This window comes from Cherax quadricarinatus, chromosome 48 (genome assembly GCF_038502225.1).
Source record: "Cherax quadricarinatus isolate ZL_2023a chromosome 48, ASM3850222v1, whole genome shotgun sequence".
Taxonomy (NCBI): domain Eukaryota; kingdom Metazoa; phylum Arthropoda; class Malacostraca; order Decapoda; family Parastacidae; genus Cherax; species Cherax quadricarinatus.
Window position 1 is genome coordinate 20,722,627 of NC_091339.1, and position 26,049 is coordinate 20,748,675.

A 26,049-nucleotide genomic window follows, 5' to 3' on the forward strand; every position below is an offset into this window, starting at 1 on the left:
TATATATATATATATATATATATATATATATATATATATATCTATATATGTGTGTGTGTGTGTGTGTGTGTGTGTGTGTGTGTGTGTGTGTATACACAGACCAAATGTCTGTAGACAAGTGCCTTTGACAATTAGTAACTATGCACACACACACCAGGGCCAGCAGCTGTGACTCGACCCCTGCAACCACATATAGGTGAGTTCACACCAAACAGGCCAAGTGTCTTATGAACAGGTGCCTTTGACAAAATAGTAAAACATACACACATACACAGGCCAGGAGCTATGAATCGACCCTTGGAACCACAATTAGGTGTATACACACACACACACACACACACACACACACACACACACACACACACATTTTCTTGGACTGCAAGAAGGCCTTCGACACAGTTCCTCAAAAGAGATTAGTACAGAAGCTACAGGATCAGGCGCGTATAACAGGAAGGGCACTGCAATGGATCAGAGAATACCTAACAGGGAGGCAACAGCGAGTCATGGTCCGTGATGAGGTATCACAGTGGGCGCCGGTGACAAGCGGGGTCCCACAGGGGTCAGTCCTGGGACCAGTGCTATTCTTGGTATATGCGAACATGACGGAAGGGATAGACTCAGAAGTGTCCCTGTTTGCAGATGACGTGAAGTTAATGAGGAGAATTAAATCAGACGCGGACCAGACAGGTCTACAGAGATACTTGGACAGGCTGGATGCATGGTCCAGAAACTGGCTCCTAGAATTTAACACCGCCAAATGCAAAGTCATGAAGATCGGAGGGCAAAGAAGACCGCAGACAGAGTATAGGCTAGGAGGCCAAAGGCTGCAAACCTCACTCAAGGAGAAAGACCTAGGAGTGAGTATAATACCGAGTACATCGCCAGAAGCGCACATTAACCAGATAACTGCTGCGGCATATGGGCCCTTGGCAAACCTGAGAATAGCGTTCAGGTACCTAAGTAAGGAATCGTTCAAGACTTTATAAACTGTGTACGTCAGGCCCATACTGGAGTACGCAGCACCAGTTTGGAACCCACACCTGGTTAAACACGTCAAGAAATTAAAGAAAGTGCAAAGGTTTGCCCGGTGGCCTGGTGGCTAAAGCTCCAGCTTCACACACGGAGGGCCCGGGTTCGATTCCCGGCGGGTGGAAACATTTCGACACGTTTCCTTACACCTGTTGTCCTGTTCACCTAGCAGCAAATAGGTACCTGGGTGTTAGTCGACTGGTGTGGGTCGCATCCTGGGGGACAAGATTAAGGACCCCAATGGAAATAAGTTAGACAGTCCTCGATGACGCACTGACTTTCTTGGGTTATCCTGGGTGGCTAACCCTCCGGGGTTAAAAATCCGAAAGAAATCTTATCTTAACATGGCTAGTTCCAGAGCTAAGGGTAATGTCCTATGAAGAAAGGTTAAGGGAAATCGGTCTGACAACACTGGAAGACAGGAGGGTCAGGGAAGACATGATAACGACATACAAAATACTGCGTGGAATAGATAAGATGGACAGAGACAGGTTGTTCCAGAGAGGGGACACAGCAACAAGAGGTCACAATTGGAAGCTGAAGATTCAGACAAGTCAGAGGGATGTTAGGAAGTATTTCTTCAGTCATAGAGTCGTCAGGAAGTGGAATAGCCTAGCAAGTGATGTAGTGGGGGCAGGAACCATATAAAGCTTTAAGACGAGGTATGACAAAGCTCAGGAAGCAGAGAGAGAGAGAGAGAGAGAGAGGACCTAGTAGCGATCAGTGAAGAGGCGGGGCCAGGAGCTGAGTCTCGACCCCTGCAACCACAATTAGGTGAGTACACACATACATACACACACATGCAGACACATACACACACCTTGTGTTGCTTAAAGCTGTTTTTATGGCAGTGAAATTGTAAAATAATCAACCTACAATCTTAGTTTTTTATTTTTTTTAATTCACGCAACAGAAATCCACTATAAATGCCTGGAGGCAAACTGAAATACATATATTTAGCATTACGTGTTGCCATTACAGAGGAGGAGTAGGTAGTATTGTCAACGGTGTGGCACAACGTGAAGCAGCAGAACAAGCTTTGATGTATTCACAAGGTCAGAAAATATCATGGGGCATTAAGATTAAAATCTCATGCTGTGCTTGCATGTGTTGTTGTACCACTACTATCATCACCTTGCTGATTTCGGTTGTTCATTAAAATTTTCTTTTACACACCTTGCTCAGCACTTTTTCCAGTGCAACTAATTATTAATTAAGTCTAATGTCGCAAATATAACGTTGCAAGGTCTAACGTTGCAAGCCTAACGTTGCAGATCTAATGTTGCAAGTCTAAAGTCTTTGTTAGCGAAACTACATCCTGATCAATTATGGTCGAGATTTGCAGAGTAGGATTTTTTTTCGTTTCTCCGAAATGATAACATTTCGAGACCTTCCTAGGCAGATTAAATATTTTTTTTTTAACCTTCCGACGCACTTGAATATGATTGGAAATAGAATTTAATCTTCCTTACCTTAATGTTCTAATTACATCCAAAGGACAAGAACTCACTTATATCTACTTATATCTATATTGCAGTATAAACAGGCATCGACTGTTCTATCTCTTGGGAACATTCGCCAGCAGTTCAGTGTGGCAGAGAACATTCAGTTATCTATGAACAGCATGAAGTTCCTTAAAGAGGTCCACCAGCGGCTGGCTGTGGAGGGTTTTGACCCCCCTGATCTGCAGTTTACACCTCGGGGCTATCTCTTCCTCGCACTCGAAGATTATGTCGAGCAGATGAGAGAGAATTTCCGGCTGCAGATGTAGGTTTAGGCATCAAGTCTGTCTATTTTTTCTCGATATATTTATTAGTATAATTACTGCCTTTCTCACATTTTAAGTTGTACAGTATTGTGCTGTTTACTCACATTCTATGTGCAGTCGAGCAGATAAAAGTAAAAATAAAATATACTACTGTATATAACTACTGAAATTGCTTGGGTGCTTCGAATTTTACTATACATACAGATGAAGATGAGCTAGGAAGGAATATTTCAAATGTATATTAACAAGTACAGCTGAATTATCCATTATGAACAATTACAGTTTATGATAACGTAGTAATATTTTAATATACACTTCTAAAGTGAGCATACACACAGGGAGCTGGGAGCTGAAGTGGAGTGGCTGTGGCCGCGGGAGTTGGAACTTAAATTTCCCTGGTTGCAAGTTGGAAACGTGGCCGCCGCTGTCCTGGGCACCAACAATGAAGGATGGTTAGTTGACATGCAATATGAAATTTGTATTGAAAATGAATAACTTTATTGCAAAAACATAGTAATTTGGGGAACTACCAAAAAAACATAGTAATTTGGGGAACTACCAACTCTTGTTCCACATATAAACATCATATTCGTTTTATTTACTGGAAAGAGCAAGACCCGTAGTGGTTATACAGTGCCTGAGAGACATTCAGGATCGATCCAGGGAAAAGGAGGATTAGCCCAATTCCTTGGATCAAGAGTCCTTCACCGACATCAAGGTACCCATTTTCCCTAAGGGGACAAATAGATATCAAATGGCTTGTGTTTTATATCGGTCAGGTTTGACCCTTGGAGTCTGTTGACTTTGCTGCGACGAAAGGCTGTGTCGCTAGGTGCCGTGTATGTGTCTGGAGCGGTGACGGGTCTCCACCACCAGGTGCTGACACCTGCTGATCACCTCCACAATCCACACACCACCCTTACTACCGCCATAGTAAGAAATCATAATTCATTTCATGTGTTAGGTTTAAGGCCTCAAACTACCTAGACACTAACATAAAGGATACGCGAATTAATTCCTTTGATAGCGATTGAAGTATTCTCACGATATATATACACCCTTCGATGTACAGTATATTATATGTTGGTTCACTCTGCATTGTTAATTTTTATGACTAGACATAATTTACTTCCTTATGGCTCTCATAAGTGAGCCAGGAAGGTACAGTAGTGTGTATATTAATTTGGGACACTGATGAAATAAGACATGTATGTCGAAAACTGATGTTTATTTGAAAAATACGTCAATGATATGACAGATAATTATAATAAGAGATATCAGTACCCTTTGCTTTTATAAGCATTGCTACACGATTTGGCATAGAATCGACTAATGTTGAACTTATTTTGGCAAGTTCTTCGTCGTGGTACCAGGTATTAATAACAGCAGCAATTAGCTTCTCCACAGTTGAAGTTCTGTTTCGAGATCCTGCGTTTGTTTATTGGTCATAGATTCTCAATTGGGTTGAGATCACGAGAGTTTCTAGGCCAATTTAGAATACTTAGCCCACTCTCTTGGAAGAATGTCAGCATTTTTCTGGAAGTGTTTCATGGAACAAGATCCAGTTGGAAAATGCCTTCTTCATCAGGAAAGTATCCACAATGGGAAGCAAATGAGTTGCCAGGATTGCCTTGTATTTGTCACTGTTCATTTCCTCAACAAGCCGTCCAGGGCCTTTAATAGTAATACCACCCCAAAACATCTTAGTTGGGTGTTTTGGCGCTTGTTGAATGTGTCAATTCCGATCAATTCTACTGATCTGTACCCATGTACTTCAAAGTGCGCCTCGTCTGAAAATATAACTTTTCTCCTTTCATCTATCGTCCATTCCTTATGATCGAGTGCCCACCGCAGCCGTTTTTACTTCATAGCAGCGGTCAGTAACCGTTTCTTTACCGGCCTTTTGGCAGTTCTGCCAACTTTAAGGATCCAGATCTCTGCAGATCTTTTCTTGGGATCCTTCACACCATTTCTTAACGATAACCTTGTTATTGTGAGGTGTCTTGCGTTTTCGTCCACATCTTTGACGCAGCGCTCAACAATCACCAGTATCGTCAGCTTTCCTCAGAATACAGTTAAAAGTTGACAGCTAGGCTCATCAAATTTTCGGCGATCTGATACTCAAATCAGCATGTTTTCTAAGAGCTGCAATACTTGCACACTTCCTATGTGTAATATCCATCATGAACTTCAGCAGTAATCATGAACTGAAGGGGAGAATTTGGCAACCATTCACTAATGGAGCATGCTTGCAGGAATAGCCGTACAGACCAACAGCTATTGTAGCACTTACAAGTCACAGGGTAACACCACAGTTGGATAGAAGTTGGTAGCAAACTTCTAAGAAGAAAAGAACCCAAACTACATGAAGCTGAAGATTAAGACAAGACAAAATCACAAAATTTACTCCTGTCCCAATTAATTTGCACACCACTGTAGCACGTCTTATATAATCAGTGGATGGAGGTTCAAGCCTCCACCATTTCTTGTACTGAATAATGCAGATGAATTAGTGTATAAAGAAATGAATTAAAAACCAAGAGAACATTTATAATAAAACATACACAAAAATGTTTTATTCTAATTCTCAACATATATATTGTGCGAAGGTGAGGCTGCAGAGTGGAGAGATGAAAGAGGTAAGGTTTTCGACAGTAGTTGTGGCGGCGGGGGCCTGGTCTGGTGCACTGGGACGACTCGCAGGTGTAGGGAATGGACCAGGAACCCTGTCAACACCCATACCTGTGGAGCCCAGGTAGGTGTTAGACTTCTGCACACCATATGGCCTTAGTGTCTTCATTGTGCCAACTTCACTTACACTGTCATAATCTACATTACCTGTTTCTACAAATCATCTTTTGAATTTTCGTAAAAGTTCTATGCTAGTACACAGTGTTATGAAGGATATGTTGGCATCATTATGACAAATAATGCTTGAAACCAGCTCTATCCTTTGAAAATTGGATTATCATTAAGGTTATGGAGAAGTACTTGGGAAATGGGATATAATCTGGCTTGATACAAAGAATGTAAGAGTAGCTTCAGTTCCTTGAATCAAGACCTTCAATGGCATTAAAGAACCCTCCATGAAGGGTAACAGGGAATCGATAATGCAGGATAGAAGATGGTATATTGTCAGTGAATGAAGTGTTTAGTGAGTGTACGGGTAAGAATACCCCTATGACATGAGGATCATGGGGTCAGCTAAGTGAAAAAGTCAGGCAAGAAGGTAGAAAACGACAAATATGGTCTTATGAGAATGTAGGGTTTAAAGTGGTGAGGCACGAACCTTGGATTTCATCAACTGAAAACACCTGAGTGGGAGGAAGGAAAAGGCAGGAGTTAAAAGACAGGAGAGAATTATGTAATGGGTATTATGTATTATTATTATTATAATCAAAAAGAAGCGCTAAGCCACAAGGGCTATACAGCGCTGCAGGGTAGGGAAGGAAGCGAGGGTATTGGGCGGCAGGAGGGGGAAGGGACAATCAGTAGGTTACAGAAAACAGCGGGGCAGGGGATAGTGCGGGGGTAGAGGGTAGCAAGAGATTGAGGTAGAAAGAGCTGAAGGTATCAGAGTTTGTGAAGTAAGTCAGTTGTTGTCAAAAAGTCAATGAGAGAGTCCAGATGAAAGGTGGGTCCATCAGCGAGAAGGGAAGGTAAAGAGAGAGCAGCGGAGTGAAGACGACGACGGAGGTAAATTCTGCGTGCTCGTTGATAAAGTGGGCAGTCTAACAGAATGTGGCTGACTGATAATGGAACCTGACAATTCTCACAGAGAGGAGCAGGGCGTCTCTCCATGAGATATCCATGAGTAAGACGAGTATGGCCAATGCGAAGACAGGAGAGAGTAGTCTCCCAACCTCGACACTGGTGACAAGAAGATGGCCAGTAACCTATATTCGGTTTAATAGATTGAAGTTTGTTACCGAGCATAGTAGACCAACGTTGTTGCCAACGGGTGTGAAGGTGGGTAGCTATTGCAGCAAAATAGTCCGTAAATAGGATACCTCTATATGAAACTAGTAGGTCATATACTACTGACCGTGCAGCAGTGTCTGCCTGTTCATTGCCCTGTACGTCAACATGACCAGGGACCCAACAAAAAACAATATCTTTATGCTTGGTAAAGATGCGTCGTAGCCAAAGTTGGATATGGAGGACTAAGGGGTGAGGTGTATCAAATTTCTGTATAGCCTGTAAAGCACTCAGGGAGTCTGAGACAACCACAAATGATGATGACAGACATAGATGCAATACGGATAAGTGCTGCAAGGATGGCATACAATTCAGCAGTAAAAATACTAGCCGAAGACAGTAAATGCCCTTGTACGACACTCTCCGGAAACACTGCTGCGAATCCTACGCCGTCAGAAGACTTAGAGCCATCTGTGTACACTGCAATGGCATGAGAATGAGAGTGGAAGTGGTCAAGAAAAAAAGAGTGGGAAGCGACCGTAGACAGTTGGGCTTTCGAGCAAGGGAGAGAGAAAGAACAGACTCGAACAGCTGGAACTTCCCAGGGGGTAGGGAAAAGTGAGATGCTACATGAACAGGGGTATTATGTAGATCCTACATGAAACATACTTGGACTATTGCAGAGACTGAAGCAAGGTAAAAAAAAACTATTGTTTTACACAAACAGCAGTCTTCAAAAGATAGCTATCATTGTATGCAAAAACATAATGACTTGATTTTTTTCTTTTTTATGCAGCTTAATTTATAAGGTAAGAGCTATTTCTCAATGCATAATTCTTAACTTGTTTAATGTATTTTTTATCTTCATTACTATCCCAGAAAGCGGTACGTATACTGTGTGCATGCCCCAGATGGTCCATGGGACGACTGCCCCATATTTAACGACTACACTGGTGTCCACTTCCGGCCTGAGCGTAGCAGCAACAAACTCTACCTTTGTGGGATGTCCCCACCAGAGTGTGCTGAGCCACCAGCAGATGATCTCGAAGTCGACCATCAGTTTTTTTACACAAATATATGGCCTGTGTTAGCCCAACGGGTACCTGCATTTGAAAATTTAAAGGTACTATTACATAAATTTATCTCGTCAAATTAGATATCCTTGAAAGGGAATACCTATGGTGGTGATTTTATTTTTTCATCCATGGTTCCTGTATAGTAACTTTATTATCAATTTAAGTTAAGCCTGAAAGGGTCACACATTGTGCAGTAATTTTGAGAACGACAAGATTGCATCTACTGATCAGCTTAAAATGTTTAACATAAGTATATTTTACCCAGATTATTATTATAATCAAAAAGAAGCGCTAAGCCACAAGGGCTATACAGCAATATTTTACCCAGAGAGTTTGAACCGTTTTTGGTTGTGTAGATCCAAATTTGCCAGTTTTGTTTTTAAATGACAGTCACATAGCTGCTTCCATACAATAACTTGAAAATGCCTCTCCTGATTACAATAATAATCAGAGGAAAGGACTAAATCCATAGGAATCATTTAGTGCATGGGAAATAGAAGGCAATTAGATTTAATCTGTGAAAAGGATAGTGTATACTGAGATAGTCAAGGTGACCAACTGGTGAAGAGGTAAGAGCATTGGAAAGACCATTAAGGATGGACATCGAAGTAACTTTGGATTTATTTTTTATGTTAACAAAGAGGGAAGCAATACATACCTTTCAAGTCACATAATGCCTGGGAAATGGAAGGCATTCAGCTTGTCCAAGGAAAGAGTAGCTCCAATACCTTGGATAAGAGCCCTTCACAATACCAAGACACCCCCCTTGGTTTCTTAAAGGTAATTATAATTTTATTATAATAAAAACTAAGCACTAAACCAACAAGTCATACAGAACTGCAGTTAAGATTATGAAATTAACACCAAACTAATTAGAGATTATCTCACATTGTCTAAATTATTTTCATGGCAAGAGGGGTAGTGCTAAATCCACAGGGGTTTATATAACCTGGGAAATGGAAGGCTATCAGGTTTGATCCAAGGAAGGTGAGGTCAAACCCAATTCTTAGGATCAAGAGCTTACTGGCATCAAAGAACCTCTCTTGAGGGGACATCTAAAAAGGTGATATTATAGTAGAATGTTGTAATTTTTTATATCAATAATTAATATATTTTATGTCTCTCTCTAGGTTCACAGTGCTTATGCTGGTTACTACGACTACAACACATTTGACCAGAACCTTATAATTGGCTTCCATCCAGTGTTCACCAACATGTGCATTGCTACAGGGCTCAGCGGCCATGGTGAGTTGCACTAACATACAAACTCCATTCTTTTTTTTTTTTTTTTTTTTTTTTTTTTTTTTACACACTGGCCATCTCCCACTGAGGTAGGATGACATGAAAAAGGAGAAACTCGCCAGCAGAAGCATACCAATGCTACAATTCAATGTCCCTCCAAACTGCAATATACCCCCCCCCCTCAGAGGGCAGGAACTGTATTTCCCACCCCCAGGATTCAAGTCTGGCTAACCAGTTTCCTTGAATCCCTTCATAAATGTTACCCTGCTCACACTCTAAACAGCATGTCATAATTATGATGGAGAAGTGCTAAACTCACAAGGGTCACTTAGTGCCAGGGGAATAGGAGATAATTAGGTTCAACTCAAGGAAAGGAGAAAATGTCCAATTCCTTGGATCAAGAGCCCATCACTGACCTCAAGAAACCTCACTTGAGTCCAGATCCAATAAAGCTGGCACTTCCAACTATTATTGTGTTCATGGGGGAATTGCTAGTTCACACAAAGCATGGGAAATTAAGGGCATTATATTCAACAGAAAGCACTTAACCCATATGGGTGTGAGATTAGGTTATTAGTTAATTTGGTTCATAGTTTTGATTACACAAAGGGTCATTAAGGCTGCATGCAAGGTACTCACCATATGACCCCCCTACCAGTTTAGTGCTCTCTTTCCCATGAATGTAATAAAAACCAGTTTACCCACTGTTGAGGATATTTTAAGCCCTAAAAACATTAAAACTGAACCCTCTGTGTATACACAGATTTGGTGAATGGTTTTGAAAACTAACATACATGCACCTCTCTGTGTATGGGTGTGAAAGGTAATCAGGCCTGAAGCATGTAAAACTGGACTGGAATTGAATCTGAAGTTTTGTGTATGAGAATCTTGCAAACTACTAATAGGCCATATTGGTTACAACAGCTAGTGTTTATAGCCACCTTAGCTTGCCTCTTGTCCCTTCAAAACACTGAAGTTGTAGTGAATGAACATAGTCACCTGATGATGGATGGGAATCAACCCTAAGGCTTCCTGTGTGAAAATCATGCTATCTACACCTAGACTATGTTAGTTTGTAGGGGGTGAGATAGAACCTAAGTTGTATTATTGTTAAGGGAAGGTGGGTGTAAAAAAAAAAAAAAAAAAAAAGCTTATAGCTGACATTTCAGATTGTGACAAGTGTATTATTATTATTATAATCAAAAAGAAGCGCTAAGCCACAAGGGCTATACAGCGCTGCTGTGACAAGTGTAGACAACTTATAGGTTGTGACTTTCCTACTGTAACCAACATGATCTAGTGGTAGAGCACAGGGTTCACACATGCAAACCTCAAGATTAAATTCCATTCAGTTTTACATAATTTAATCAGTCATTCATTACTACTTTTCCAAGGATTGATCCAAGAAAGTGGAGGGTAGTTTCAGTTCTTTGAATTAAGAGACATTTCATCAGCATCAAAGCATCCCCCATCCTCTTTGGAAGGGCACAGTAATGTTTTACAAATCAGGGTAGACACAATATGGTGTATCATATTATTACATTATAATATAATCAAGCAAAGCACTAAGCCAAAAGGGTCCTACAGTGCTGTGACCCCTCTTATCCCTTGAAGGGTATTATGCTGTATAGATCAGGGAAGCCACACGTGTATCAAATTTTTATAATAAAAGTATTTCTCCAACTACTATGACTTTTATTTAGTATTTATCAAAATTATTTATGTCATGTTGTAAGTACCCACCATTTATAACCCTTGAAACTAATCACAATTTTACCTTTAAACAAAAGAATTAGCAAATTCTTAAATTTTATAGATGAGTTCTCTTGACTTTTGTAAATTCAAATACCAAGGACCATATGAAAAAGAACTGAAATCAAAGTATACAGTATATAACATCAATATATTAATCTCAACTGTGTGAAAACTAATTACCATACACAAAATTATAGCATCCATTATACTACATTTTTTCAGGTATCCAGCAGTCTATAGCAGTTGGTTGTGCAGCAATGGAGTGCATCTTGGACGGCAGACCTCACTCTATCAACCTGGAGAGATTTAGTTTTGATAGAATCCTTGCAAATAAACCTCTTAAGGAAAAGATGGTTATGTAGGAATTAAGTCAGTTTTCTGTAAAACCACAAATTTTTTGAACATTGTAAATGTACTACTGTATATATTATAAATCTTATTACTGTAAATTTTATTTTTGTAAATAGCACCATTTTTCCTATGTTCACTGAAAGACAATATTCTCAAACATCCACATAAAAGTTTTTTGCCCCTTTGATAATTTCTTAAGTTACATTCACATGCTCAGTATATCAGGTCACAAACTGGCAATTTCAGACACTTTTAGCAGGAAACTGAATTCATTTTAATCAAGGTGAACATTAAAACTTATAGGAATTACACACACCAAGGTATGGGAAGCATTAAGGTTTGATCCAAGGAAGAAAAGAACTCGTCCTGTTCCTTAAATCAAGAGTTCCTCACTGGCATCAAGGCACATCCTTGGAGGGGTTTATTAGGGAAGCCATATTATACATTTCACCCACAGTGGGGTAATTATTAAAGTTATGGGAATAATAAGTTATTATGTGATGAGGATAAACTTTAGGCAGTGATACTGAATATCAGATTGGAGGGAGTATGGAAGAGGTGAATGTATTTAGATATTTGGAAGAAGACATGTCAGCAGTGTCTATGAAAGACAAGATGAACCACAGAACAGATGAAAGGAAAAAGGTGGGTGGTATGTTTAAGTGTATGGAAAAACATTTATCTGTGCAGGAAAAAAAAAAGTACCAGGGTATAATACCAACACATTTATATGAGCAAGAAACATGGATTTTGAATGCTGCAGCACAAGAGTATAGAGGTAGCAATAATGTTAAAATTAAGAGCAATGTGTCATGTGAAAATTATGAAGAGAATTCAATGGAAATCAAAAGAATATGGGATGACCAAGGATATAATTCAAGAGTGCTGATGTACTGTTGAGGTGGTTTGGGTGGGCCTAGAGAGAAGAGAGACAGGTTGAGGAAAGTGTATGAATCTAAAGCAGAAGGTAGAAGGAAAAGGGGTCATTCCAGGAATGGATGGAGAGAGTAGAGGATGCTTTTGAATTTTAGGGGCTTGCGTGAGCAGGTTAGATATGAGTGAATGGAGACGAGAGGGGTTTTAAGTGGACTGCTGTTGGAATGTGAATTATGAAGGAATTCAGGGAAACCATTCAGCTGGATTCGAGTCCTGGAGCTGGCAAGGGCAGGGCCTGCACACTGAAGGAGGGGTAGGGATGCTGCAATCATAGGGGTAATGTGATTGTGAAGAGTCAGCACACTTTTGAAAGATGGCAATTGAGTACGTGTGTGTTTTCTTCTTTGGGTCGTCCTGCCTTGGCAGGAGATGGCTGTTCCTAAAAAAAATACTATAATAAATTTAAGCTCCAAACCCATAATGGCCATACTGCACTGAGGTATGTGTTAAAGTTGGGAATGAGGGGTAAAGGGGGGATGCGGGGTTAGTGCAAAAGTAAAAAAGTTAAATCCAGGTTTGTCCAATAGGTTAGTTTCCATAAAAAAAAAAAAAAAAAGTGCAGCCAAGGTGAAACTTTAAGCATGGTCAGTTAATGTGTTGAAGTGTAGAAGTCAGAAGTATTATATGGAGGGAAAGTACTTAACCCTCAGGAGTTATGCAGCACCTGGGGAATCCAAAGCAATCAGATTTGATCCAAGGGAAGGTTAAAGCACTTCCGATCCCTCAAACTAAAAGCCCCTCATCAGCATCAAGGAGCCCTTGAGGGAAGGACAAGGTTAATTCCTTGAATAATAGGGTCTCACAAAACTGAGACCTCCCTTGAGGGGCCCACAGTAAAATATTGCATGAAGGTGTTCCTTACTAAAAGTATCTGAAATTACTACTTGTTGGCTTGCACCTGTTTAGCACTAATTGGTCTGACCACAAACTATGGATGATAAATGCATGGACAGTTTTGCCTTTACCTAATGGAAATGGGGGAGCTCATTGAACTATGGGCTTCCTGTTCCTGATACTGGTATACAGGCTGAGTATCCTTTATCTAAAATTTGAAAAGCTCCAAAATCCAAAACTTTTTTTTTTGAGTGTTGACTGACACCACAAATTGAAAGCTCGTTACCTCTGGGGAGATTCCCAGTTGTACAGGTTTATGCATAACAAGGCGGTTGTGACATGTACCGTCACATACCCTGGGTGGGCTCTGACACTGTTGGCACCTATTTGTTATCAACTGTCATCACAGCCAGATCTGTGTGTATTACACACTGTGATTACCATGTTGTGTTTATTCTCTGCTCTGTACCACGAAGATATTATTGAAACTGTCAAAAAAGCCTGCAGACACCCTTATGGGTAACAGTGATAAGAAAAAACAGTAGCCATATAATCAAAATACATCACAGGTGAAGACTGAAAATACGACTTATTTTTTAACAAGTGATATAGGTATTCTGCTGATGCTACTTTATTAAAAATACCATAAAAAATATTGTATAAAACTACCATTAGGGTGTGTGTGTATAAGCTGTAAATGACATAGATTTCGTGTTTAGACTTGGGGTCCTATCCCCAAGCTATCTCCATCATATTCCAAAATCCCAAAAAGCATTTTGGATAAGGGATGCTTAACCTGTACCATACTGCATCTTTACTTTGTATTTTTTCAACCTTCATAATAAATTATATTGCTTTAGACTCTCATTTTATCATTAACTATATCAAACATTTTTTTTCTTGGTTTGGCAATACAGAAAATGACAATTGCAAATTTGATTACTAAAGAAGCATGGAAATATTTCAAAATTATATTCATGAGGAATTCTAAGCACCCATTCTTAAAGTATTTGGAAAATGGGAGGTAATCAGACTTGATTCAAAGAATGGGAGGGTAGATAAAATTCCAAAAAAACTTGATTCCTCAAATTCCCCCCCTCCCTCAACAACTAATAATGCAGTACATGACCTAATTTAAATAAGCTTGTTTTTAGTCAGGAAAAAAGTATTCTACAGATGTCATCCAGAAACCATGCAACAGCCAATGAGTGCATCATTGTTTAAGACATCTGAAATAGTCTACATGGTATTACATTTACTGAAAACACTACAGTACTAGAACAGACTAGTGTTGCAAGGTTAAGGAGATAGAGAGAAAACTAGAGTACTCTCAAACTGTACAGAATTACCAAGAAGGAAAACATGTTTCTGCAGAAAAATAAATTAGCTCACTAAAAGTTTGAATCTAGTGAAAATGTCTAGTAAGCTCAGTGATGAAATTTAATTAAGAGTGTTGCAATGAAATTGCTTTCATTGATGTAATTACACTGCATTAAGAAGTATACTGATTTTTTTTTTAATTCATAAATTCCTGCATTACTGCCCATGCATTTTGTGAAGGGATTGCAATCACATTCTGTTGTTTTAATTTTTTTTTATTACCCCATACTTCACAGGTATTAAATTTACTCAGTGGGAACAGGCGCTGGTGCTGGGGCAGGAACAGCAGCAGCAGCAGCCGCTGCAGCAGCTGCAGCGGCAGCAGCAGCAGCTGCAGGCTTCTCCATCTTGTTTTCTGAATGTGGCTCAGCAGGCATCAACTCCTCCTTAGGCTCCACAATGTTGATATGATCAGGAAGTGGTGTACGTGGGCCATTCTTGCCAGTTGGGTCCCATGGCAACATGATCTTCACCTTTATACCCAGCACACCTGAAGTTTAAAATTATAACCTAAATATTACCAAGTTACAAATGACTCTGCTTGAGAATCAAAGCATTTTAAATAATGCAGATTTTTTAAAATTTTCATCTTAATTTTGCTACAGATTACATTTTTGTCAATCATTACTTGTAAAATTAATATATAAACTTTTGTAAATGTTTAGCAAACAGATATATTGAACATATGTTGATGAAAAAATAAAAATCCTCTCCAACTCCACAAGTCTGCTTGCCTACTAAGACACCTATTTGAGCATGCCATTTGTCTAAAGGTATTTAAACTGCCATGATTGCTAGTGTATCTCAGCCACACTTTCAAAGCTAGCAAACACATTCCTTAACCCTTAAATGGTCCACACGTATATATATACGTTTTTTCAACATCTGAAAGTATGTAGAAAAAATGTAGATCTTTTTTTTTTTTTAATGTGAAAACGTGTAAAAAAACTTTTATCTACATTTTTTTTTTTGTTATATTTGAAAATATGTAAAAAAAAGTAGATCTACTTTTGTAGCACTACGAATTTGAGCGTCGATCTGTTTGGACCGTTTAAGGGTTAATAATTACAAGAAGTAATAAAATGAAAAATTAACCTTGGCGTAAGTGTACATGACGAACTGCAGTGTCCACGTAATGACGCCGAGGTTCACCAGAATGGATCATGAGACCATCTGTGAATTTCATGCTCTTGGCTCGCTGTCCTCGGAGCTTACCAGACACCACAACTTCACAACCCTTAGCGCCAGATTCCATGATGAACCGGAGCACACCATAACATGCTCTGCAAATAAAAAATATTTATGTACTGGAATACCTTTAGCTTAAAACTTACAAAGTAATGGCTCATGTAAATGACACCATGCCAACATCCCATCATTACATTTCCCAGTTGATTTTTTTAATGGAGCAAGACAGTATGACCCGGGGGACTTCCCATAATGGGTTAGAGGGTGGGCATGATGGTTTTTAGTGGCAGGGGAGGGAGAATCCAACAGGCATACAAGAAAACATTAAGACTGGAGTGGAAACGAGATTTGAGAGATACGCTGTTGGAGTGTAAGCAAGGTAACATTTATAAAAGAATTCAAGGTACTAGAAAGCCAAACTAGAAGTCTGGAGATAGTAGTGCCTACACTGGATTTTTGTATTACATTTCAGATTTTTTTTTTTTTGCAGTTGTTTATGGATATGTTAAGCTATGACAATGCAGTACTAGCAATAACTAATGAAAAGTCAATAAAAAAATCCAACCCCTACTCAGGCCAATTATCAAGGTACTACTTAACCACAATACATTATTGTACTGTAATAAGAGAGCATCCAATCTTACAATGCATAATTGCATATCAATTTTCATTACTATGATAGGTAGTTTTACTAATAAAAGTTTTCATTACACTTCAAAAATTTAAATATTTTTCAAATGCCTCATCTCCATCTACACAGACCCTACACACTGAAGCACTAAGCATTCACTGTTTGGGCAGCTGCTGTACTGTATTCACCATATACTGTATATATACGTACTGGGTTTGGGATATTGGCAGTTTGGAGGGATATGTTGTGTATCTTTATACGTATATACATCTAAACTGTTGTATTCTGAGCACCTCTGCAAAAACAGTGATTATGTGTGAGTGAGGTGAAAGTGTTGAATGATGATGAAAGTATTTTCTTTTTGGGGATTTTCTTTCTTTTTTTGGGCCACCCTGCCTCGGTGGGAGACGGCCGACTTGTTAAGAGAGAAAAAAAAAAAAAATACTCAAAGATGGGTTTCAGAAAATGTCATTCAATGTTTGGTTCATTATGACTATAGGTGCACATCTTCATAACCTATTAATAAAAAGATAAGAACCATCGTGATATTACACTTCTCGCTCAAAATCAAGAACTTGCTTTTGCATACTTTACTTTCCTTGGACAAGACCTTCATCTTCTCCCTAGCCATTTTATTAGATATTTTCATCAGGGCATTGAGAATATCATACATTACTGAACAAATAATGACATTTCCAAATGTATACAACAGCTCTACAATGTGGCATTGTGGGTCTATTTCTAAAGAAATTTTCATTTACTAAAGAATTATTTTTACTTCTTTACCAGCATGCAAGTGGAGAAAGCACATATGGGACAAGTTTCATACTTTTTGTTCAAAAGGCAGACAGTATAGTAATAGCTATTCAATTACTCTGATGACTGAACAGCTGTTACTATACTTACAGAATGTTTTTTTCAAATTATTTATAAAACTGAGAAAGTAATTTACCTCCTGACTGCGAGACCTCCCACAAGTTTATATCGAAGTGACTCGGCCTGTGCAATTGCACACAAACCACGCTGTGCTACCTTCTCTGCATATAGTTCGACAGACCCCTCTGCAAATCCAAAACGTTTTTGTACCAGGGACGTCAACTCTCTGATACGCCGCCCCTTCTCACCTAAAAAACAACATTAAATAAGTATTTCTAGCAATTTACATTGTCTGTGTGAGCTTGTCACATTTTAAAAGTCATCTCTAGTTAAGAAACATTTACTCTTTTCTATAATATATAATTCAAATGTGAATGTAATTTTATATACAGTATGTACAAGAAATTTTAATGAAAATAAGAAAAAATTTTGGAGTGATTTAAACAAGTTAAGAAAGCCTAGGGAAAGTATGGATTTGTCAGTTAAAAACAGAGTAGGGGAGTTAGTAGATGGGGAGATGGAGGTATTAGGTAGATGGCCAGAATATTTTGAGGAACTTTTAAATGTTAAGGAAGAAACAGAGGCAGTAATTTCATGCACTGGTCAGGGAGGTATACCATCTTTTAGGAGTGAAGAAGAGCAGAATGTAAGTGTGGGTGAGGTACGTGAGGCATTACGTAAAATGAAAGGGGGTAAAGCAGCTGGAACTGATGGGATCATGACAGAAATGTTAAAAGCAGGGGGATATATAGTGTTGGAGTGGTTGGTACTTTTGTTTAATAAATGTATGAAAGAGGGGAAGGTACCTAGGGATTGGCAGAGAGCATGTATAGTCCCTTTATATAAAGGGAAAGGGGACAAAAGAGACTGTAAAAATTATAGAGGAATAAGTTTACTGAGTATACCAGGAAAAGTGTATGGTAGGGTTATAATTGAAAGAATTAGAGGTAAGACAGAATGTAGGATTGCGGATGAGCAAGGAGGTTTCAGAGTGGGTAGGGGATGTGTAGATCAAGTGTTTACATTGAAGCATATATGTGAACAGTATTTAGATAAAGGTAGGGAAGTTTTTATTGCATTTATGGATTTAGAAAAGGCATATGATAGATTGGATAGAGGAGCAATGTGGCAGATGTTGCAAGTATATGGAATAGGTGGTAAGTTATTAAATGCTGTAAAGAGTTTTTATGAGGATAGTGAGGCTCAGGTTAGGGTGTGTAGAAGAGAGGGAGACTACTTCCCGGTAAAAGTAGGTCTTAGACAGGGATGTGTAATGTCACCATGGTTGTTTAATATATTTATAGATGGGGTTGTAAAGGAAGTAAATGCTAGGGTGTTCGGGAGAGGGGTGGGATTAAATTTTGGGGAATCAAATTCAAAATGGGAATTGACACAGTTACTTTTTGCTGATGATACTGTGCTTATGGGAGATTCTAAAGAAAAATTACAAAGGTTAGTGGATGAGTTTGGGAATGTGTGTAAAGGTAGAAAGTTGAAAGTGAACATAGAAAAGAGTAAGGTGATGAGGGTGTCAAATGATTTAGATAAAGAAAAATTGGATATCAAATTGGGGAGAAGGAGTATGGAAGAAGTGAATGTTTTCAGATACTTGGGAGTTGACGTGTCGGCGGATGGATTTATGAAGGATGAGGTTAATCATAGAATTGAGGAGGGAAAAAAGGCGAGTGGTGCGTTGAGGTATTTGTGGAGTTAAAAAAACGTTATCTATGGAGGCAAAGAAGGGAATGTATGAAAGTAAAGTAGTACCAACACTCTTATATGGGTGTGAAGCTTGGGTGGTAAATGCAGCAGCGAGGAGACGGTTGGAGGCAGTAGAGATGTCCTGTTTAAGGGCAATGTGTGGTGTAAATATTATGCAGAAAATTCGGAGTGTGGAAATTAGGAAAAGGTGTGGAGTTAATAAAAGTATTAGTCAGAGGGCAGAAGAGGGGTTGTTGAGGTGGTTTGGTGATTTAGAGAGAATGGATCAAAGTAGAATGACATGGAAAGCATATAAATCTATAGGGAAAGGAAGGCGGGGTAGGGGTCGTCCTCGAAAGGGTTGGAGAGAGGGGGTAAAGGAGGTTTTGTGGGCAAGGGGCTTGGACTTCCAGCAAGCGTGCATGAGCGTGTTAGATAGGAGTGAATGGAGACAAATGGTACTTGGGACCTGACGATCTGTTGGAGTGTGAGCAGGGTAATATTTAGTGAAGAGATTCAGGGAAACCGGTTATTTTCATATAGTCGGACTTGAGTCCTGGAAATGGGAAGTACAATGCCTGCACTTTAAAGGAGGGGTTTGGGATATTGGCAGTTTGGAGGGATATGTTGTATATCTTTATATGTGTATGCTTCTAAACTGTTGTATTCTGAGCACCTCTGCAAAAACAGTGATAATGTGTGAGTGTGGTGAAAGTGTTGAATGATGATGAAAGTATTTTCTTTTTGGGGATTTTCTTTCTTTTTTGGGTCACCCTGCCTCGGTGGGAGACGGCCGACTTGTTGAAAAAAAAAAAAAAATGTACAGTATCTTGACCAATCTGTATACGTACATAGTTTGTGATTAGAATGCATCATATGCAATCTTACATGTAGGGGATAATTGAAAAATAACGAGTTCTTAACAGAAAAAGCTTAGATTCAGGTGAAATCCTAGAGGCTTTAAAAAGTGCTGTCAGTCCCTCTTCACATAGGAGATAGCAGAGCAATAAAAATCTAGAGTAGCATTAATACTACACATCATAATTTTTTTTTTTAAAGGATTTCAAGAGACAAAAGTACTGACTATTAAATTACTATGACAAAATAATCTTTGATGAGTTCCAAGAGTTTTTCTACTTTGAGCCTGGCCTTGGGCCAGGCTCACCTGGGATTTTGCAAAGGCATTTAACAAATGCAATCATAGAGCAATAACTTAAAAATATAGAAAAATAGGTATAACAGGAAAAGTAAGGAAACAGATATTCAAATTACTCGCAGGCAGACCATATGGAACATGCAAAAGAGAATTATTCCTAAAAGACTTAGGAATAATTGTTTGAAGAAAATCTGGCATTTGGAAAATGTATGAAGGTAAATGCAGCAAAGACCAGGAAAATGACAGGGTGGATTATGAAATTTTTAAACCAAGAGCAGCAGCATCAATAATGATGCTTTTCATATCACTTGTTTTCTTATGATATGCTGTTCTGTTCTTATGGCACCTAACAATGCAAAAAAGATCAGAGTTGGAAATGTACACAGGTTGTATACTGTCCAAAGAACTAATAAACCATCTAAATTATTGGGAATGCTACAACACACTTAAATTGCTCTTTCTAAAACAGAGATACTGATAACATACAGTATAATATGTGGAAAATACATATTTGAGGGCCTGGTCCCTAACCTACCAGGTATGGGAGAAAGTGTGGAATAAATCAGAGAATACTTTACTGTGCCAACATCCTTGGCCCAAGATTCCAACATATAACTGGGTCCAGGGATTTGCTAGGTTTTAATTGTTCTATTTGTCTAAGGACTGTGTCACGTGTGACCCTAATCGTGCATAGTTTATCATCCTGTTTTACATAATTTATTATTTCTGGAGTATCAGTAGAATGTATACAATAAAATTACCATAACATTAACCCTACCTAGCACATTCTGTGTGCGGGTTGCAAGGATAATGATCTCTGTTCGTGCAGGGGTGTGGCGAACCTGTACACCTGAGTAACCATCCTCTGCCAACTCATTAGTAAGGAACCTGTTAAGTTCTGCCTTGAACACACCATCCTTGACAAACTGAAATGTGAAAAAATTAAACCATTAGAATGGATTTGAAACTATGTTAAGTGGCAACAACTGTTTATGGAGGTACAGTGGTACCCCGAATTTCATACAGCTCCCAACTTGAACAATTATGTAAGTGCATTATTGTAAGTGCTTTTATAAGTGTACTTTTGGGGGGTCTAAAACGGACTAATCTAATTTACATTATTCCTCATGGGAACAAATTTGTTTGGTAACGGCACTTGAATAGCCTTCTGGGACGAATTACACTGAAACTCAGGGTACCACCAGGTAGGTAGACCACTGTACTATCATTCTGTCATACAAGAGTGAAACAAATCTTAAAAATTGTTTTGCAGTGGCAGGTTTGCTTGTCTTGACTGTTCTGAAGGCTGTTTCTGGGAGTCAATGCACCCACATCCCAGTCTCAGCCAGACCAGGCCTCCTGGGGGTTCAAGGCCTGATCAACCAGGCTATTACTGCTGGCCGCACACAGTCCAATATACTAACCACAGGCCGTATAGGTAAACACTTAAAATAAGTCAAATCTTGCCAACTACTATACCTGGAAGCATGTTAGCCCCCCCCCCCCCAAGTAATTGGAGCTCTGAATCCACATTAGTGTACAAACAAAAATACGTACATCACTTGATGCTCAAAAATTATAAGTAATTTATCTAGAGAATCTCAAAATATAATTAGACCACAACCTTACTAAAGTACTGTACTGGCAAGCATAAACCCATGCACAGACAATGTAAGCAACTGCCTGAAAGAAGGCACAGACAAGCCTCTAATTTCACTAATATAAGTAGCACATTTCATTAGAATGTGAAATCGTATTTATATAGGTATCAAAATTATTAAAATGCAGCTCTAATCTGTGTTTTATACGACAAAAGCTGGAATTTTTTTTAACGCAGATTGGTTCCCACAGAAAATTTCCCTTCCTACCATAAATTTTTTGAAAATTTTGAACTAGGGCTCAAGCCCACATGGAAAATTTCTCTCAGTACCATAGGCATCTCTTGGATGATGGTTGAAGGTGGTTATAGTGCCAATAGGTGATGAGGCTGGTAGATTGAGGTGGTGGTTGTAGCTACAATATGATGTGTTAATGCCTTTAGTGATACGGCATTAATATGCAATATAGTCGGGAAACACTGCTCAGGTTTTGGGTTTAAGAACATAAGAAAGAAGCACTGCAGAAGACCTACTGGTTTATGCTAGACAGGCTCAACTCACACTCACTGAAACTTGTCTAACACATTTTAAAGTTACCCAAAGTTCTCGCTTCGTTAATGGTACTCAGGAGTTTAACTCATCCACGACTATTACCAAACCAATGACTTACCTATTTCCTTTCTAAATCTAAATTTTTCTAGCAAACCCAGTGTTGTAATTCCTGTCTTTGTTAGATATTTTCCGAACATTACATGTATTTATATCCTCTTCATTTTTTCATCTTTCATATTCCATAATTTTAGGCTTTTCCAGTGAGCAGATTTAATGCCCTCTGTCTATCTTTGAAGGAAAAATTTCCGATACATGGAATTAAAACCTTACAAATCCCCGGGCCCTGATGACCTTTTCACAAGTTTGGCTAGTCTTTTTAACATATCTCTACAAACTGGCACAGTGCCATATAAGTGGAAAATGGCAAATGTGATACCTGTCTATAAGGCAGAAGACAGGTCCTTTGCTTTGAACTATAGACCAAAAAGCCTAACCTCTATAGTGGGAAAATTGCTGGAAACTATAAATGCTGAGGCTATTCAAAGCCACCTTTAAAGACAAATTCATTAATGAATCTCAGCACAGTTTTACAAAGAGGCATTCCTGCCTTATGGATTTACTAACTTTTTTCACTAAGGTATCTGAGGAGATGGATCATGGTAATGAATATGATATTGTGTATATGAACTTCATTAAGGGTTTTGATCGAGTTCCACACTGGAGGCTATCGAGGAAAATTGAGGCACATGGTATAAAAAGATACTTTTTTTCCTGGATAAAAGCGTGGCTGACAGATAAGCAACAGTCTATATAAATGGGGAGAAATCTGAATGGGAAAGACATCACAAGTGGTGTTCTACAGGGGTCAGTGTTGGACCCTTTGTTGTTCACAATTTACATAAACGACATCAATGAAGGCATAAATAATGACATAAGCAAGTTTGCCGATGACACCAAAATAGGCCGTCAAATTCATTCTGACGAGGACACTGGAGCACTCCAGGAAGATCTGAACAGACAGGTGCAGTGGTAGGAGAAGTGGCAGATGTAGTTTAACATACTCCTGAGTAGCGTCAATGAAGTTAAAACATGTATTTTTAAAATGCTTTAGACAAATACACGAGTGGATGTGGATGCGTGAGAGTTGGGCCTGACTAGCTTGTGCTAATTGGTCTGACACAGTGCCCCTTCCTTCTTAAGTGTATGTGACTTGGACCGGCCTAGCATGGGTCAGCAGGCCTGCTGCAATGCTCCTCCTTTCTTATGTTCATCCTTCTTCCTGTTTTCCAGCACATTTATGTTTATTCTGTAATACGTTGGTAGCATTCTCAGCTCTCACACTGGGTCCAGGATCAATCACCTAGCAGCAACAGGTTCAAGTTGGAAAATTTTAGATTCTGAAAAAAATATAGGAAAGCACTGATCTGGTAATAGAGCTGTGGATGAGTGGAACAAACTCCCAAGTAGTAGTAGTAGTGTCACTGAAACAGAAACCTTGAGTAGCTTGAAAGATGTTAAGACAAATACATGTACATAAATAGGTGTGGGCAAGTGCAAATTGGGCCTGCCTAGAATGGGCCAGTATGTGCTGCAGTGCTCTTCCTTAATATTCTTAGGTACCTGGGCACTACCTGATTATTTGAGTTGCATCCTGGGGGGGGGGACAAGATTAACTTAGGCTGCCTGAAATGCTCTGCATAACCATGGGTTTTCTATAAAGTACTCTCATGACATCAGTTAGGTCTGTAACAGCTGTAGTGTGAGCTTTGTAGAAAAAACACTTATTATTATCTATCCAAGATAGAGCTCGCAGCAATCGATTAAAGATGGAGAAATTAAGAGAGGATACTGGGCAATACTGATTTGGGAATAGAGTTGTAGATGAGTGGAACAAACTCCCAGATAGCATCACTGTGGCAAGAACTTTGAGTAGCTTTAAATAGGCTGGATAGGTACATGAGTGGGTGTGAATTGGACTTGCCTTGCATGGCTCAACAGGCCTGTTAGGTAAAAGGACAAGTGCAACTCATGGATATTTTATTGTGGCAACACTTTGCTCTCCAGCTTTGGCCTGACAAAGCTCCTGGAAAGCGAAACGTTTCTGTAATAAAATGTCACATTAGTTGCACGTGTAATTTTGCCTACCATAGTCTGTAATTCTACCATTATTACAGCTCAGTATGCCTGTAGCAGTGTTCTTTCATTCTTATGTTCCTAATTCACTGGACCCCTTAAACTTAATATTAGCCAAATTGTTATTTTTGGGAGATATTAGCAAAAATATTTACTTCGGTATGTGCAGCGTATCAGGTCCAATCACTAATCAGCAGTGATGCTACTGGCCAATAAGAATAAAAATAACTTTAATGTAACAAAGGTGCACCAGTCCCATATCGAGGACTGGAGTAAGCTATGTTATTTCAAGTTTGGTTTCAATAGGTAACTTTTCAGCATATAAGAATGGAGGAACACCTACAACATATCTACTGATCCATACCTAACAGATCCCTCTTAAATACAATTTTTTTTCACTTTAATATTAATCTGTTGAACTTATTCTCAAAGCTACCCATGGTTTTAGCCTCAATAACCCTACTAACCAATGTTAGAGAGTTTATTTCGGTACAGGTACACAAGTATGTGTATCATACATAGAAACATATGTGTAAATTACCTAGGATGACCCAAAAAAGTCACTGACTTTTTACCATTTGGGTCCCCACTCAAGCCCTTCTCATTCATGCATTTCTCAAATGTAAATAAAGAAGATCTCAAACTAAATGCGAATAGATAAGCTCAAACCAGGCCAGGATTTCCATAATTACCTAAATATCAGTGTGTATGTGTACGTACATCCCTTAAGTCAGTTCTTGAACCTTGTTAGTCCAAAACCCGAGACTGCTCTATTAGCCATTCAGAAACAATGCATAAACGTTTAAACTGTATTATTTTAGTGTGCGAAACATAGTACCCTATCTTAAATATCTGATTTCCTTATAAACTAAAAATGTACATTTACAATTGGTATAAGATCTTAGCAGCACAACACGCTGGACGCGTGCCGCGCGCCAATACAAACTTTCCCAATTTATTACTCTTCACAAAAGGCCTTTGATATACTTTCCCTTTAACGTGGCCAAACTACAGTGCCTCAATAAATTAATTCACAGGTTAGGTCTTATAAACCTATACAGGAGAGCGAGAGGAGTGGAAAATAACACTACCTTTTTCTTCTTGCTGATCGGAGCAGCCATCTTGACGGAAGAACGAGTTGGACACACTGCCTGGCAGCCCTGCACATGGTAAATATGTCCCCTCTCTAACAACACTTATAACCTTCAGTGTAGTTAGAAAATATAAAGAATTTATATACAAATTTAATAAATAGACAGTAATATGGATAAACTCCTATATTTTATTTACAGTTGTTTGACTTTAACACAGTACACGGCACCCTCTATGATACTCTTGTGTTCCCTCGTAATGGCTTATACGAAAAAAAATAAAAATAATTATTTGTTTAAATAGCAGAAATTAAAGAATAGTAGAGCATTTCATTTACAGATGATGGGTTGCACACTGCAACTATCACTAAACCACAACATCAACATTGCCTAGTGTTGAACAGTCTTTTTCCCTTCTGCTTTGCGTTTGGGCGGCAAAGTTTGTGTGTACTTTCTGAAATGTTTGTTCTTGGTTGTTTGCCAGGTCGATTTTGATTGTGGCACTAAAAGCAAGTTCCCACTTTTTTCCAGGCTGCTATTATCCCAAGATTTCGGGAAAGCCGGTCATTAACCTTAGTAAAGTATAACAATAATAATATTGTATTATTATTATTACAATACAAATGCATTTTTTATTTCTTTGGGCTGTACAGATAGTGTAGTTTACATGTAAGCAAAGCATTTCGGGCAAACTAATCCTAATACTTAAAAGTTAGTTCGGATACTGACATAGACTAATAGGTAGGATTTTTAATGCAGTTAACTGCAAACACATGTATAGTAAGTTTATTTAGGCACGGGTACACATAAGTACAATTATACATAGTGTAGCTT

General features: G+C 38.8%; 2 protein-coding genes across 3 annotated transcripts in view; one reads left to right on the forward strand and one right to left on the reverse strand.

Moving 5' to 3' along the window:
• The window catches only part of LOC128696045 (FAD-dependent oxidoreductase domain-containing protein 1), a 33,453-nt gene extending 19,683 nt beyond the window's left edge, over positions 1–13,770 (forward strand). Inside the window, exons 3-9 of one of the 2 annotated variants that reach the window (XR_008408092.2) lie at positions 2,567–2,796; positions 3,136–3,249; positions 3,577–3,730; positions 5,407–5,552; positions 7,595–7,838; positions 8,433–8,571; positions 8,922–9,054. Coding sequence is in view for 1 of the 2 variants with exons in the window: in XM_053787038.2 (XP_053643013.1) it covers positions 2,567–2,796; positions 3,136–3,249; positions 3,577–3,730; positions 5,407–5,552; positions 7,595–7,838; positions 8,922–9,036; positions 11,011–11,150 (1,143 nt within the window). In the remaining variant the exon portion in view is untranslated. Of the gene's footprint in view, positions 1–2,566; positions 2,797–3,135; positions 3,250–3,576; positions 3,731–5,406; positions 5,553–7,594; positions 7,839–8,432; positions 8,572–8,921; positions 9,055–11,010 lie in introns of those variants that run through there. The other variant, XM_053787038.2, reaches the window with a different exon arrangement.
• RpS3 (ribosomal protein S3) lies at positions 10,708–25,359 on the reverse strand. Its single transcript, XM_053787039.2, has 6 exons — positions 25,216–25,359; positions 20,620–20,767; positions 17,061–17,232; positions 15,385–15,572; positions 14,539–14,779; positions 10,708–11,084 (listed from the first exon to the last, which is right to left on the reverse strand). Exons 1-6 carry the CDS (start codon positions 25,243–25,245, stop codon positions 11,072–11,074), a joined length of 792 nt encoding a protein of 263 aa, XP_053643014.1. The 5' UTR covers positions 25,246–25,359; the 3' UTR covers positions 10,708–11,071.
• Between the last annotated feature and the right edge of the window lie 690 nt (positions 25,360–26,049).

What these genes read in the sequence shown, in the direction of transcription:
- RpS3 (XM_053787039.2), bottom strand. Translation starts at nt 25,245, where the DNA reads ATGGCTGCTCCGATCAGCAAGAAGAAAAAG. An exon ending in GGAGGTCTCGCAGTCAGGAG is followed by an intron (nt 15,573 to 17,060) that starts GTAAATTACTTT and finishes TTTTATTTGCAG; the next exon opens with AGCATGTTATGGTGTGCTCC. An exon ending in TCATGTACACTTACGCCAAG is followed by an intron (nt 14,780 to 15,384) that starts GTTAATTTTTCA and finishes TTTAAACTTCAG; the next exon opens with GTGTGCTGGGTATAAAGGTG.